This window comes from Enhydra lutris, unplaced genomic scaffold, assembly GCF_002288905.1.
Source record: "Enhydra lutris kenyoni isolate GAN:26980312 unplaced genomic scaffold, ASM228890v2 scaffoldscaffold68, whole genome shotgun sequence".
In the NCBI taxonomy this organism is placed as follows: Eukaryota; Metazoa; Chordata; class Mammalia; order Carnivora; family Mustelidae; genus Enhydra; species Enhydra lutris.
The window spans coordinates 6,817,139-6,834,378 of NW_019154152.1; the positions used below are offsets into that span (position 1 = coordinate 6,817,139).

At 43.9% G+C, this 17,240-nt stretch overlaps 1 protein-coding gene and 1 pseudogene across 2 annotated transcripts in view; one reads left to right on the forward strand and one right to left on the reverse strand.

Moving 5' to 3' along the window:
• The window catches only part of LOC111159617 (synaptotagmin 9), a 206,358-nt gene extending 193,049 nt beyond the window's left edge, over positions 1-13,309 (reverse strand). For both annotated transcript variants that reach the window (XM_022522155.1, XM_022522154.1), the window contains exon 1: positions 13,105-13,309. In XM_022522155.1, the coding sequence (XP_022377863.1) occupies positions 13,105-13,249 (145 nt within the window). In that variant the 5' untranslated portion in view covers positions 13,250-13,309. The remainder of the gene's footprint in view (positions 1-13,104) is intronic.
• On the forward strand, positions 5,241-5,616 carry LOC111159619 (annotated as a pseudogene).
• Positions 13,310-17,240: the final 3,931 nt, after the last annotated feature.

The following is a 17,240-nucleotide window of genomic DNA, read 5'->3' on the forward strand; positions in this document are numbered from 1 at the left end:
AATAGGCATGCTTACATCTTTTTGAACTAAGTGTCTCTTTTTCCTTTGGACAAATACTCAGTATTAGAATTACTAGATCGTACGTAATTCATCTTAAATTTTTTGAGGAACCGCCATACTGTTTTCCACAGTGGCTGCACCACCTTACGTTCCCATCAATAGTGCATGAGGGTTCCTTTTTCTCCACAACCTCACCGACACTTGCTATTTCTTATCTTAACTGATTTTAGCCATTCTGACAGGTGTAAGGTGACATCTCATTGTGATTTTGATTTGCATTTTCCTTGACGATAAGCAATGTTAATTTTAAATACCTTTTCATGTGTCTGTTGGCCATCTGGATGTCTTTTTTGGAAAAATGTCTATTCAGGTCCTCTGCCTATTTTCACAGATTTTGGTGGATTTTTTCAGTTTTGTTTTTGTTTTTTTTGGCATTGAGTTTCATAAGTTCTCCATCTACTTTGGATACATCAAAATATCAATAAATACCAATATCAAATATATCAATCACAAATATCTTCTCCTATTTAGTGGGCTGCTTTTTTGTTTTGTTGATGGTTTCTTTCACTGTGCAAAAGCTTTTTATTCTGTTAGAATCCCAATGGGTTATTTTTGCTTTTGTTTCCCTTGCCTGAGGAGACATCCTCTGCATGATTTTTAACTTCTCGCTAGCATCCAATTATAAATTACATAATTATGAATATGTAATTATTTTCTCCTCTCTTTAAAAACCATCTTTTGACTTATTTTCTCCTCCCTTTTCTTTCACAATAAAACTCAAAAATGTAGTATATGTTCTCTTAACTTTTCTCATTTTTTCCTAAAGAGACTGTAGCCAAACTATCACTGACTCCATTTGCCCACAACTCCTTCAGAATCCCTCAGTTCAAGGTCACCAATGAAGCTACATGTTGTTAAATGTAATGATCAGTCCTGGGTTCTCATCTTACTTGACCTTTCAACTACATTTCATAAGGAGGATCACTTCCTCCCTCCAGGAATACTTTCTGCACTTCCAGGCCACCATACTCCTGATTTTTCTCCCACTGTCCTTGCTGATCTTTTTCTGTCTGTTTTGTTGGTTCCTTCTCATCTCCCTAACCTCTAACTAGTTGTTTGACTTCTTCTTTTTTTAATCTTCATTCATGCCTTGGTAAGCTCACCTAGTCTCTTATCTTTAAATATCACCTCTATGCTGATAGCTCCTAAATGCATAACTACAGGCTACCCTTTTTTCTTGAGCACCTAGGAAGGATATCTCAATACCCACTCAAGAATACTGCTTCAATTATTGTCCTCCTTTGTCCTGCATCATGTGTTTTTGCTTTCCACTAGATCATTCCCATCACATTAGTGATGTTCTCTTTTACAATTTAAAACAAAAACAAAAACAAAAAACCTTTGAACTCATTTCCCTTACCAACTACTTACTCATTTCTCTGCTATCTACAGAAAAACTTGAAATAGTCTATATTCACTGCCCCACTTTTGCCAGTCAATTCCTCATATAGCCACTCCAAGCAGGCTGTTGTCTCTGCCTCTTCACCAAAGCTGCTTATCAACATCACTTCCGATGACCCCTATGTACTCATATGGCTCAGTACTCAGTGTTCATTCTACTTGACCTAACGGCAGCATGGACACAACTTTTATGCCCTTTTCTTTGATACACCATTTTCTTGGCTTTTCATTTTGGCTTTCAGGTCAACACTCTAGGATTTTCTGGTCCATTTTTATCAGTTTTCTTTTGCTGGTTCCTCAACTTGTCTCCATCCTCTTAGTGTTGGAGAGCTGCAGAATTCAGTTCTCGTCCTCTTCTCTCCTCTGTCTTCCTAGATCATTCCAGCCAGACTCATTTTAAATGTCATCTCAATGCCTACAATGCTCCCATTTATATCACAGACCAGCCATCTTTCCTCAACTCCCGGTTCATCTATCCAATTTCCTAATCTGTAGTCCCAACTGATTCACTAATAAGCATTTCCAACATAACACATCCAAAACTAAGCCCTTAATCATTCCACTCAAACTTAATTCTCTTACACCTCTACTCCCTTGCTCGGGCCAAAGTTTTGGGATTCATTCTGATTCCTTTCTCTTTCACACCCTACAGCCACACATTGGTAAATCCTGTCAGCTCTACCTTCAAGCTGCCTGGAGTCTGACCACTGCTCACTATCTCTACTGCCATCACTCTGGTCCAAGCCACCATTATCTTCCACATAAATGATTATAACGGTCACATCACTTCCTGACTCTACCCTTAGTATTCTACAGTCTGGTCAGAGTGATCCTTTCTATTCTTAAGGCAGATATTATTACTGCTCTGCTTTCCATTGACTTCCCATCTTACTCTGAGTAAAAGTCAGGTTCATTACAATGACGTAGAGGGCCCTATGATGACCCTGCCATCACCCTTCCAACCTCGCCTACTCTGTCTCTCTTCCTTGCCCCTGGCTAAAACCTGGCATGTGCCTATCTCAGGACCTTTAAACAAGCTGTTCCCCTGCCTGGAATGTGCTTCCCATGACATGTGCATGCCCTACCTTTGTCATCTCCTTGTGACCTCTACTCATCAACTTCTCAGTGATGCCATTTTGGTCCCCACACCTGTGCTCTTTCCATGTTTTTTTTTTTTTTCCTCCTTAGCATTTATTACCATCTAACATACTATGTAATTAGTTAATTTATTTATGCATTATCATTTTCCTTTCAGCAACATGCAAGTTCCACAAGAGCAAGCTTTTCATTTTGTTTGGTTCCGTACTATATGTACAATGCTGTATCTAGGTATGTAGATATGTACCCTACCTAGAACAGAGCCTTGCACATAGGAGATGCTCAATAATCAAATCACTTGATGAGTAAGAAAATGGCATCTCCAATCGTGATCTCTCCAATCAACCTTCATTTTGTCTCCAGAGTGATATAATTAGAAGATAAATCTGTTTACCTTCATTTTCAGCTTAAAACTCTTCAATGGGTCTGCTGTGCCCATTACTTGGCAGCCTCTGTACATAAAATAAAGAACCCTCTCCACAGCCTGGCTTGGTAGGCACAAGGCAGGCCTGCCATGCTTACTCCCTCCTGGGCCCTATAACATCAGAGAAAACAGACTGTGCATATCCACAAACCGAGTGGTTGCAATGCAACTGAACACGTTGCTTTTTCATTATTAAATAAACAGACAAGGAAGCAAGATGTCACTGTTGGCGTTGTATGAAATTATATCTGGATCCCAGATGTTTGAACAAGATGACTAAACTTGCTAAAGGCAATTATGTGAGGTAATTATACCTGAGTTTCAGGGTAACATGACTGGGGATCTAAAATAAGTGATCTCCCATTCAGTGATTCTCATCTCTCAGCAACTTACCTTGGACAGGAAGAGCATCATCACCACCAACTTAAGCTTATTTCTCGTTCCTCAAGGAACCACAAAGACTTGAGATGTGCACTCACAGAACTTCCCTCATCCTGAAATCTCCCAGAGTACTCTGCTGAGAATGGGTCCTTTGGACTCATCACAGTAAACTATACTTCTTTCACGATTTCTATGTTCTCTACAGAACTTTGACAGTGGCATACAAGATTTCCACGATCTGACCAGTGTTCATTTGAACAGACTCATCTCTCAACAGTCCCAACACATACTTCACTTACTATTACTACCAAAGATCCATCCTTCCTGTCATAGGACCTTTATAAATTCCCAGAATGTCCTTCCCACCCACACATTCCAGGCAAAGGGCTCCACCCAAGAATCAACTTCTCCAGGAATCCTCTGCAAATCCACTCAAGCCAGCTAATTACTTCCCTTCTCTTTCCCTGTACTGTGTCCCATATATATCTCCCTTCAATTGCTGTTTTATCTCAATTCCATAGGGGCAGTAACCGTGTCTAATGGATCTTTGAATTACTGATGCCTAACCCAGTATCTGGCAATTATGAGGCAATCCAATGTCTTCTTAATTTAACTTAATTATAATTAGAAAAGAGTGATCTGGTCAGTGTGGCTAGCGTGAGGCTTCCTAAGTGCTAGGAGGGAAGGAGGAGTTGGAAAGAGGGAAAGAGAACACAGAGGAAAAAGAGATCCAAGTTATATTAAATTTTTTTTTCATATTTCACATAAAAAAGGCAGTACTTTGAATTGGAAAGACTGTTACACTGTGTCAATTTTTTCTTTGCCCTCATGGGTAGAATGTGAAAAAGTCTAAATTCTCAACAGTACTCAATTAAAGCTTAACTTCTCTCCCCCCCCAAAAAGAGTATTACAATGAATCCCTATTTGTTGAAGCACCCTTAAAACTTTAAAAGGCAGTCTAGTATAATGATTGATTGTAGTCAGGCAATGAGAGCTCATTACTGTACAGTGACCTAATCTTTCTGTGAGCTAATCTGACAAAATATTTATATTCCAACTAATGCAAATTAGCAATAAAAACATTAAGATTCTCAAAAAATAAACTATTGCATGATAGTAAACACAGAAATTTCACATAAGAAATATATGTAGTTTTAAAGTATTAAAAATATTCAATCCCACCACCACCAGCAAAAAAATGCAAATTGGACCAGTTAGTCACTTAAAACTTATTACATTAGCAAGTTTTTGTTCACATTATTGCCACCTAATGCTAGTGGATATACTGCTGATTCGTAGCAGGGATAGTTGGCATAAATCTTGTGAAAATTAATAATGGGAAACCTTCCTAAAATGGAGTCAGGAGGTTTGGCAAGGGGTACTCCCACACCCTGCCACGCTACCACTCTTAACTGACAGCAGACCGAATAGGAAGAGATGGACTTGACCCTGCACATGGATGCTACTTTACTGTCCCAGCTGAGGCAGACATGCTTTCCTATCCTCCCACCCACTCAATGGCTCAGCCAATGAGAAGCCACTGCACTTGGAATCCAGTTTACTCCGGTGGACTTTGAGTTTCTAACAGCCTTCCAACTGACACCTTCCCTCCTTAGAAAGTGTACCTTTGTTCTCCAGACTTCCTATGGTTTTGCCAAAGCTTGTTCCTCCCAGATGGCAATTCTCTTTTATTCCTGAAAAAACCCATATTTTGCTGGTAAAATAACTGGAAGCATCTATTTTTAAGGTTGACAACATACAGGAAAGCAATTTGAACCCATTGCTGATAACTTATCATTAAGAAATTTTCCACCTCTTCCTCTTTAAGGAGGTGGAGGAGCAGGTCAGTGGCCATGGTCTTATGGCAGATGTTGAGATGCAGATCTTTGTGAAGACCCCGAGGGCAAGACCATCATCCTTGGGGCTGAGTCCAGTGACACCACTGAGGATGTCAATGCCAAAATCCAAGACAAAGAGGGCATCCCACCTCACCAGCCTCATCTGATTCTTGCAGGCAAACAGCTGGAGGATGGCTGCACTCTCACACTACAGTATCTAGAAAGAGTCCACCCTGCACTTGGTGCTTGGCCTGCAGGATGGCATCATTGAGCCTTCCCTCCACCAGCTGGCTCAATACAATCGCCACAAGATGATTTGCCTTAAGTGTTATGCTCACCTGCACTTTTGCACTGTCACACAAGAAGAAGTGCGGGTACACCAACTCCCTGCACCCCAAGAAGAAGGTCAAATAAGGCCCCTTCATTGGTTCTTCTTTTACTGGCAGGGCAGCCTCCTGCCAAAGCCCCAAGGCCCTGGGGCCACGATACAGTTTCCTTTTCATAGACCAGAGAAGGAAGTAAGGAAGGGAGGGAGGGGAAGAGGGAGAGGAAGGGAGGAAGGGAGGGAGGAAGGAAGGGAGGAAGGAAGGAAGGGTGGGAAGGGAGGGAGGGAGGGAGGGAGGGAGGGAGGGAAGCAGAGAGGGGAGAGGGAAGGGGGAGAGGGAGGAAGGAAGAAAGGGAGGGAAGGAGGGAAGGGAGAGAGAGGGGAAGAGGGAGGGAGAGAGGGATGGAAGGAAGGATAGGAGGAAAAAGAAAAAGGAAAGGTAAAGGGAGGGAAGAAATTTTCCCGAACGGAGTAGGATACTACAGATACATCACAGTATTTTTAGGTAATAAAAAAATTAGAAGCTGGAAATGCCCCAAAAGCATGATTAAATGAAAAAGATTTACCTACTCTTCAGAATATAGATATACAGTTATCCTAAAAATTTCACAATGACTGTTCATCATGGAAAAAATACAATAAAAGTAATAATGGTTAGTTTTTATTGAACATTTACTATGTGCTAGGTACTATGGTAAATATTTTTCTTTTCTTTTCTTTTTTTTTTTTTTTGAGTAGGTTCCACACCCGGGATGGATCCCAATGCGGGGTTTGAACTCATGACCCTGAGATCAAGAACTGAGCTGAGATCAAGAGTCAGACATTTAACTGACTGGGCCACGCAGCCACCCCTATGGTAAGTATTTCACATGCATTGTGAGATAGGTACTAAATAGGGTTATCAGATTTAGCATATAAAAATATAAGTGCACAGTTCAATTTGAATTTCAGATAAATAACAGGCATTTAGTTTACATCCATTCCATGCAATATTGCTCATTAAAATTCAAATTGAACAGGGCAGTCCTATATTTTATCTGAATACTGCTAATACATTTTACTGATGAGGAAACTAAGACACGGAGATTGCCTAGGGACATACAGCTCATGAGCAGTGACAAGATAATAAGCATATGAAAGAAGTAGAATGGAAACTTTTGTGTCTGATTACAAATGGGTAAAACATATTCATGGGCAGGGATCACGGCTAAGAGGAAAGAGTGACAGATGACAACACTGCCACCAAAGTCTCTGGAGCACCTGGTCTGGGCACCTTGCTACAGCAGCCTCCACTCCCATTTTCAGATGAATCAACTGAAGAATTAAATACTGTGCTCAAAGTCATAACGCCAGCAAGAGCAGGATCAGATTCTGACTCTAAAGCTCTTGTTTTATTCTACTTTGTCATCTGGATTTCCCGGGTCAGTTTTCGTTTTTTCCCCTTTAGGTGTAGTTCCATCAATGTTGATATAAAACTTTTTGTGTGATAAAGTACATGCACAAGGACACGTGAATATTTCAAGGAGATCTGCAAAACCTAGTCATTAAGGGTCTGCTTTGGTTTAAAACCGTTTCTAGAACCCAATAAAACACTTAGAAGAAAAAGTCACGGTGCACATTATGGCTTAATTTGTGATTTCATTTAGGAAGTAGAAACCCATACTCCATACTTTTCCTTCTAAAAGTGAGATTGCAACTCCCACTTATGCTTCTGCTAAGCTCCTCCTCTTTCTCTATACATTCTCTATACATTTCAGCAGGTGAACTTGTTAGTTCAAGTAACTCAGTCAAGAAAGGAATCTGAATTTTTGCAGGCCAATCATATAGGAGAGCACATGTACACACACACAAACACAAAAGTGCCAATACGTTTCACAGTGAAAGCAATGGCTACGCTCTAGCCATGATAGGAAATTTTAAGTGATTTCCCTTAGGTACTGGCTTAATATTTCCTTAAGAGGTTAGCCCACATCAAAAAGTTTGTGCTTTTGATTGTTTATTCTGAAAGAGGCAGCTGGCCACAGGGCTGCCTGCAATGCTTTTACCACAGTTTCCTTTTGTTTTTCCCTCTTGATAATTACCTCATGACTAAACCACTCACTGGTCCATGCAGAAGAGTCCCACAGAGATGAAAACACACTTGTTTAAATAAAATATTTATGAAGAAGCCCTAAAATGTCACTGAAGTAAATGCAAATTATCTTCACATATTGTGCATCCAATATGCCACTCGTTCCTTAGAAGACTATTTCCTGATTGCAATTAACATTAATTTTTAAAAATTAATCCCCTTGTGCATAATCATCCCAATGTCTATCCATAAAAAACCTAGTGTTTTAAGGTTAACTCTCTTTTGACTATCTTTGAAAGTTTTAATAAGACCAATATTTAGTCTTGAGGATTATTTTGAAGATTTTTCCTTAGAAACTATATTTAATTATTATTTTATATGTACATCTTCTAATAAATGATTTCATTCTAATTCAATACTAGGTGACATTCGTGAAAGTTCCACATTCTGGTCTTTTAATGAAATACTATCTGGACACGATTTTCTCAGTTCTTTTTTTTCCCCCACGAGTCAGGTGAACGTAATGGATTCTCATCATATTTTTATAGAACATTCAAAATAAAAATTTGGAGTAATATTATCAAAAGAAAGTTAAGAATCAGTCAGCATGTGTAGTAATTGTTACAAGTCCCTGACTTTCGATACCACCTTTCCCAAGTTTTCAGGAAAGAGATATGAGATGAGCTGAGAAGACTAGGTGGTTTCATCCTTTGCTAGATGGTCTTCACAGCTGTCCTCCACTTGGCTACACTTTAGAATCAACAGAGGAACTTAAAAAACATACAGATACCAGGCCCCACCCCCAGAAATTCAGATTAAATTTGTCTAGAATAAAACTCAGTCATTGGTAGCTTTTCGTTCATTTTACTTTTGCTTGTCAGAGCTCCCTAAATGTTTTTAATGTGCAGCCCAGGTTGAAAACCATTTGTCTAGAAAAAGCTTTCCTAAGAGGGTTAGAGTCCACTTGAAAAGAGGAGTCATTAATGAAGAGCCATAAGGCTCTGCTTCACACCCAGACCAGAAAAATCTCTAGAAATACAAAGCCAATATAAACCCAGTATCCTGAACAAAAAAATGCATAACCTATAAACTAAGCTGAGTCTTCATAACTGCATAGAATTTAACCTTCAGTTAAAGATTAAATCCTTTATAGAAGAACAGAATAGACAAAGTGGGTCTAAAGGGGGCTCTTATGAAAAAATACCTAGGAAATTTTCATTGACAGTAACTCTCAGATTCTTAGTACATGTGATGGGTTTCCCTAAGAAGCTACTTTGACTTAGACTCAACCCTTTCTCAATGGAACCCACGGCCTTGCTGCTAGTTTTGCTCTGAGCTTCAGTTTTCGCCCGTACATACAAATCTCTCTCAGCCACATTCTCCAACTTGAACATCCCTACAAATCACCTGAAGATCCTGTGAATACATAGGTTCATATGCAGTAGGTCTGGGTGAGGCCTGGGAGTCTGCATTTCTAATAAGCTCCCAGATGCTGCTGATGCTGCTGGCCTGCAGACGAACATTGGGAGCAGCGAGGTCTTGGAAGACATCATGAGGATTAAATGAAATGACCTACATAAAACACTTGGCACAGATGTGGCTGGCATCCTACAGAAGAAAAGCCTTACCAAGGAAAATAATAAAACGTGGTGAAAACCTAGAGGTCACATGATCCAATTCTTCCTCCTTTTCCAGATGTGGAAATGGGAAGTTAAGAAAAGTTAAAATCTTTATCTCCTTATAGCCAAAGGAAAAAAAAAAACCAACAACAACATTGTTTTTAACTGCAAAAGAGTGCAACCAAGGTCCACGAGTGGAAGTTAAACAGAGCTCTTCATTCCATACCAGGAAAAATCTTCTAACAATAAATGCTGTCCTACAATCATTTGGCCCTCTTGAGGAGAGAATGTGAAGTCTCCAGTTACAAAATGTGAGCACAGACCAGTTGCTGATGTGAAAGAACATTCATGTTTCAGGTGACTGTTGAACTAACTAAGAGACATCACACACTTAATATGTACAAAAGCATTTTTTTTAATTAAAATAGAAACCTCATCTCCTTCCCCACTCCCAACTCTGCTCTTCCTGAAGTCTTCCCTTCTGCAGTAAATGGAGTTACTTGGGTCAAAGAGCACTGGAGTCTTCTTTATCTCTACTTCTCTCACCCCTCACATCCATTCCATCAACAAATCCTCACTTGCACTGTTACCTTTCAAATGTGTGCACACCCAATTACTTCTCACCACTTCCATTAAGATAACGCTGGCCAAGCCACTTTCCACTCTGTCTGGATCACTACAACAGCCTCCTGACAAGTCTCTCTGTCTTTGTCCTTGATCTTCAATAGCATTTTCTCAGCAAGCAGCCAGAGTGCTGCCACTTCTCCACCCCTTCCTTCTCCTTGAGACTAAAACCCAAAGTCCTTCTACAGGTTGACAAGGCTTAGCGTGATCTCTCTGCTCTAGCCCTCAACCACATTTCTAGTCATTCACAATATTTTTCCCTCCCCAGTCACCCTTAAACTCACTGTTCCTTAAATCACATCCAGGACGACCCAATCTCAGGACCTCTGTCCCTGCTCTTCCGTCAAGAAGGCTATACTCTGGGTTTTGCAAGTGTATGCCCCACATTGCCAATACATGAAAAAACATAAAAACACTTTATGTTGGATTCTAACTGCTCTCTATGGAAAACGAAAAAGTACCCACACTCAGCTTAAAGATCAGCACTTTACTCTCCATAGTTGGTACAGATGAAAGGCTGGGTGAGGCATTCCAGTTCCAATTGTGACTCAGCTTCACTTTTAAAAATTGCCCCTTCATCAAATCCTCTCTTAAGGGAAGACTAGGGGCTGTATTCCCACCTCGGAGCACTGTAACAACCTGGGCAGAGGATAACCCTTCCAGATGGCCACTGGTCTGTTCCCCAGGGTAGTCCACCTCTGAAAAAATGAACAAACATCCTAGATGCAGTGTCCTTCTGCTGCCCACAGGGAATTATGTCCATTTTCTTCTTTTAATGCCAAAGTTCTGCAGTTGAGCTTGAGAAAACTGAACTACCACAGAGTTAGACATGGACGGACAATGGACAGACAGCACTGGTACATGGCCTTCAGGTGAGTTCCTCTGCAGAAAAGGAAGTCATCCGCTTCCAGAGAGGACTATGTGTGCCAGGGACCCACGTCCCAGGGCTGTGGTGCGGGCTTATTCTGGTTCACATGAGCCAATGGCAAGGGCACCATGCATAGCGTTGTGCAATGCAGCTACTCCAGCCACTCAGCTTTTAGGGCTCGAAATGAAAGCCACTCTTGGTTCGGATAATCAAACAGCATCAGAGGGATGGAGATAAAGGCATCTAATGTAGGAATTACTGCCGGCAAGAGGAAGGAGGGAAGTGAGGAGAGATTCTGGCCTGAGCTGAAGTGCCCTGAGAGAGAGGATGCACTTTGGCTGTGCATTTTGGCCTCAGCCCCTCTCACCCTGCACTCACAGTGCTCCCCACTCCTGCCTCATGAGCAGGCTACTTCCAACCCAAACCAAAGATCCAGAGGGGCACGGGCTATCAAAAAATCACTGTGCCCCAGTAAGGAAAGCAGGACAGTGCTTTCGGGAACTCAAAGACTAGCAAAAGGCTTACTCTTAACTGTGGCTCTTTCTCAGCCAAGGAATCAGATTTGTTCCCTGCAAGGAGTTTTTTTTTTTTTCTGTGACTCTTCCTCAAGGGCGGCCAGGTACAAGGGTTGAGGAAAGCCCAAGAACATGGAATCCAGCCCATGCATGAAAAGAAGCAGAGGCATAAAATCGGCCAAAAAGATGTAGAGTGTTAAACAGGAGACTCAGCAAGAGGCCTCATTCATCTTCTCTTTTAAAGCCAAAAAGCAACTATTCCCTTATGTGGGATAACAATGGAAACTTATGGAACAGTCACAGGCAAGGAAGTGGGACATTTCAACACTAGCATTTGCTTTGGGTGAAGCATACTAAATAATTTTCTTGTTCCTGCAGCTTCAGGAGAAAACTTTGCCCACTTAGGAATCATCCAGGACTCCGAGTTGATAAAATAAGGAGCTCTGATTCCTATGTGTGGTCTCTGCAGCACATCACAGCCAGCAATGAGCCACGCAAACACTGGGCATTGAACCTCCAGGGAGGTCATTTGGGATCAACAGTTATTTCTTGACTTAATTCTGCACTTTGAAGTAACACATTAGGGATTATCCGATAAACCTAATTAATGTAACCACAGGCAATGGGGAACAATAATCTTTCTTTTTCAATAGAGAAACAGATTTCCAATAGGGAAAATCTGATATCAACTTTTAGCAGATGATTTCTCTTCACCCCACAGACCCATTTTTGAATACGCTATCAAGGAAATGTTATTTAAGTCAGGCTCCGTGTATATCTCTTTATAAATCAAACAATTTCCTAACTTATCCTTCGTGTAAGTAGACTTTAAGTAACATATATATAATATATAACGGATTGGCTTAAAATAGGCAAATTTGTCCTGGATAATGCAAAAGCTCATTTCCAATATTTATACACAGGAATATCAGGGGCAAAGGCCATTTTCTCACCCCATCTTCAACACAGTATTTTTTTTTTTTAGGTTGAGAGAATATTCGAGAAAATGATTTCTCCAGGTAAGAAGAATCTCAAGTAAACATATGGAAGCAATGTGTCTTCAGTAACCAATAGTGGGTGAGATGTAGGAGACCCAGGGCCCTTAGGGAAAGCAAATGGCTCCACTAAAACTCCTTTTTACAACCTTAATTGGTCAAATGCCAAAATAAACGAACTTTCCAAAGTTAGGAGCTATGCAACTTTCACTAGGGATAACTGCAGGTGCCCTCGCCAGGACCAGCCAGCCCACCGAGCCGGGTGTGTCCGGCGGCGCCCAGGCCCAGGCCGCCTCCACGCCAAACGACCCGCTGGGAACCGGTTCAGGCCCGGCTGCCCAGGACCCGGAGCTCCCGGTTGCCCGCCCAGAGCCAGATCCCGCCCCGCCCTTCCCACCCAGACCAAGGAAGGGAAATGGGCACTCCGAAGCAAAGGTGAGGAGCGCCCAGCGGGATTCAGCCGCAGCCGGGGCCGTCCCCAACTCCCAACTTCCCAGAGTTTCCTCCGGCCTCGTCCCCCTTCCCACCGCTGGTGAAACGGCCGCGGCCTCCCCTCGCCCGGAGCGCAGAAACCGGGAAGTGGAGCTCAGAGCCCGGAGCTCGGGAGCCGCCCCCCCGAAGCCCCAGAGACCCGAGCGCAGGTGGCGGGCGTGGTCCCTCCAACCCTGCCCCAGCCCCCACCCCCCGGACTCGGCCTCCGCCGGGGTCCCCGCCCGGGTCCAGCATCAGGCCACGGCGCGCCGCTTCCTGATACCCTCCTCTAGCTCGGCAGCCACCCCCCTCCTCGCCCCAGTCCGCGTCGCTCTTCTGCCTCAGGCCCCGGTGCGGCCCCAACTCCCAGCCCAGGGCCCTCCGGTCGCGCCCGGCAGCGGCGGCGGCACTCACCTGAGTCGCGGAGCCGGGGTCTGACGCGGTCCCGCAGGTGGTAGATGAAATCCTGGCAGCTGTCGTGCTCCAGGGCCCCACGGGCACACAGCTCGGCCAGCAGCTGCAGCGCCTGGTGACAGAGCGCGTCCCTGGCCCCGGGCATCGCCCCCCCGCATCCTCGGACCGCGCCGGGCAGGCGGGCGCGGGAGACAACCCTCCGCCTGCCAGCTCAGAGCCGCCGCCTCCGGGCCGTCCGCGCTCGCCGTCAGGGAGCAGCCGAGGAACGGCCCGAGCCTCCTCCCCGCCTGGCCCGGCCTCCCACCGGTTGCATGCAGCTCTTCGGCAGCCGGTCGGTCGGGCTTTCTCTCTCTCCCGCCCGGCCGCTCCGTCCCTCCCCCGGCACAGAGGGGAGGCGGCGCCGCACAGCCCCGCGCGCCTCTCTCCCGGCGCCCCGCCCGCCACACGCGGCCGCCGGGGGCGGGGCTGGGTCAGGGGCGCGCGCCGCGGGCCGGGATCCCGGTCGGCCCGGCTCCCGGGCCAGCGGCGGACTGGGGGCGCTCTCCCGTTGCTGGAGGAGCGCGGGGCTCGGCTCCGGACCAGGTGCTCAGAGCGGCTGCGCCCAGGCTTGGAGAGTGGGAGCAAGGCGCGCTCCGGGCATTCTCGCCAGCCCACCCCTCCGTTCTCAGGCAAACCATCACCCTCCACCCCCGTCCCTCGCCCCCTGTGTTCAAAGCGCGCGTCGGGTGCGTGGCGCGAGAGGTACAATTTGGACCACACCCGCCCGATCTGGAGAACCGAGTGGTGGCTTCGAACTTGAAAAAGCGCCGTCTGGGCAAAAACCATGGGCCTAAGGGTGCTAGATCCCCAAATGCGGGTTCGGCGCCGAGATCTGCCAACAAAGGAAGGATTTCCCAAGGGCAGGACCTTTTCGACCACGGCAGTGTTTTGGAGACGGTGGAGGCTTGCTCGTTAGAACTAAGGTCAAATAAATGGCTTCTGAAAAATACGCTGGGACAAGGATCCTGGCTGGTTTTCTAAACAACTGATTAGAAATCCGGGGATTGCCAACGCGTCTCCCATATCCACCAAGTTAGAGTATCACAGAATCCGAGCTTTTTGGAAGGGAACTCTGGGCACCTCTTGCACACCCACCTCTTCAGCATCTCAGGCAATAAGCCCAGAAATAACTTAGAAGTACTGAACTCCTGGGTGGGGAGGGGGGGGCGGATGGGAGAGGGTGCGAGGCACTATGCCACAGTCTTTTAGATATGTAATCTCATTTAATTCCCTTGATAGCCCAGCAAGGTCTATATAACTTATCCTCATTTTAGTAATGAAAAACCTGAGACTCAGACAGGCATCACCTGCCCAGGTTCAGACTTGGGGAGGCAGGGTAAGGTATTATTATAATAGTAATAATAATAACAATTATCATTATATATTAGATCATAGATCAGGTAATATAAATATATTATATATAATTATATAATAATAATAATAATTATTATTATTATTAGCTTTAAGAAAAACTAGTGTCCAGGCCCTACACAAATGATTACCCTGGACTCTCTACAGCTGGCATTCAGCCATAGGTCGTGCTGTTGCTAGGGACACCTCACAGCAAATCATACTGTGCAGTAAGGTATTTCAGGATGCCACAGAGTGTTCACCCAACACACAAGCTTTGAAATCCTGCTGCGAATGGTGCCGGGGCCTCAAGGATCTGATATTAGAACAGTAGAGAAAATGCAGAGTTATAAAGATAACTGCAGAGAGTGAAGAGAGAAGTAAACTCTCAGCCCTGGGAAAACTAGGAAGGTGAGGAAGCCAGCTGAAAGGAACCCTTGGAGGAGGAAGAGCCGAAGCTGGTCCTTGAAAGGAGGGAAAAGACAGTGGAGGAGGAACCAGAGAGAGTGGGATGCTAGGGCTCCCACAGTCATGATGGGGTGCGTGTTCAAGCATGCAGAAATATACCACTGATATGACTACTTCAGAGAGGAACTGCAAACGGGAAATCCAGTAAAGAAAGCACTTTGATAAGCCAGGCAAGATATGATGAGGGCCTAGATCAGGCTAAAGAGGACCTAGATCAGCCTAAATCAGCACTTAGCTGATTGTCAAGAACATCTAAATTTGAAAAATATTTCAAGTATTAACTGACAAGATTGCACCCAATGGAATGAGACAGAATGAAAGACCTGAAGTTTCACAAACTGACCTGGGTCATATGTGATGAGTAATGAAAAATGCTTACAATTGGAAGCCTAGAGTTAGGAGAGAGAGGAGACTGGATGGATTTCTCCAGGCAAGGAGAGCTTGGAAAATGGGAGAGATCATTGTCATTTAAAATGTGGTTCAGTAAGAAAGAGATTGAAAAGCATCAGTGATGAAGAAAACACTGGACAGAGGGGAGTTATGGGGGCCAAAAGAGGAAGAACATTTGATGGAGGAGAGATCTACAGTATCAACAACTGTCAACAGAACCTACAGAGACAAAAACTAAGAAGTGCCCTTTGGATGTAGCAGGTAATAAGACATTCGTGATTTAGAGGGAATGGTTACTCTGGAAACTTGTGGAAGTTATTTAAAATTTTTGTGCCTAAGATTTCTCTTCAGATAATACCAATACATGCATTAATGAATTGTTATACAGATTACATACTTGGAGTACTTGGAATAGTGCTGCCACATAATTCGGGCTCAATCAACATATGTTTTTCTTGTTGCTGTTGTGTATCTACTACAATATCCTAGATGCTAACTAAACACACTCAGGTCTGATCTCAGGATTGTGAGACTGAGCCCTGCCTCTGGCTCTGCACTCAGCGTGAAGTCTGCTTGAGATTCTCTCTCCCTCTCTCTCTGCCCCTCCAGCTTCATTTGCCAATTATTCCTCAATAAAGCTGGGAGGAAATATATATTTTTTTAAATCTGTAAGTCTTTCATGCTGCTCTTAGACCATATCCTTACTCCTGTGTCCAAGACACAGATTCTGTTCTTGGGAAATAGTTCAGCATTCCTAATGGCAGAACTTCCTATTCTTTGGCCTTTTGTTTGATTCCATCCCTTGCCAGGTCATTGCCTCTAACGAAGTAAGATTCAAGTGGCACTTGTTTTTGGTAAGCCTGTTCTAGTCCCCAGTGATTACCGTTCCTATGAAATACTCCCAGACCTCCTGCTTAATTAATCCTGATAGGAATCATCCTCACACCTGGTTTAGAGCCTGCACTGTGAATCACCTGGACCAGGAGACAGGAAGTGAAATCGTGTCCTGTGACAAGCATTCTCTCAACTTGGGCACCAATCTCCTTTTAAATCTGTGAGCCCTGTTTGGAGTGAATCTTTCCTGAGAGATGAAATTAAAGCAGATTTTGGATCAGGCAGCCCGACTTTGCCCATGCGTCCGTTATCATTGCACCAACTGGCAGGTTGCGCTCGGATGTTCAAAAGCTTTACTCTTCCTTCTTGAGCTGTGCAGTTCCTTGCCAGTTTTATGATTGCCGGTTACAAAATTATAACTCCAATTTCTTTGACTTTAAAGAAAGTAGAGATTTATTGGCTTCAGTATTTAAAAGATGCACCATAAAAGGAGTATATTAAAAGGAACAGAAGGCAATGTTCTGGGTCAGAGGGCCTGGCACTCCTCTGCTGTCTCTTTTTAGTAGACACTCGTGGTTCTACATTTGTTCATCTTTTCTGAATGAGGACAGGGGAGAGAGCAGAGGTCAGATTTCTGCTGACTGACAAAAAGCCACACCTAAGACCCTTCTGCCACCAAGTAATTTTTGTGTAATATTTTTTGTGTCCCTGGAGCTGCCTTTCAATGTGGCTGATGTCCCTCACCCTGGACAAGTCTGGGAAACTTCTGGAGTCACTGTGGATGCTGGAAAGAGAGAGGAGGGTGATGAAATCCAAAACTGGCTAGACTGTGTCACAGTGGTTGTGAAATAGCCAACTAGCTAAAGAGGTGTCAGAAGAAAAGACTCCAAATAGCCAATACTTTTCCTTGCCTTCCACATTAAACTCCCTTTCATCTTCAGTGTTAAAAATAGGTTGACCTGCACTCAAGGGCCTGCTTATTAAGAAAAGGGGTCAATGTGCATATTTATGGGCAAGAATGTAAGCATTAAACATATAAGGAAGAGTTTCAACAA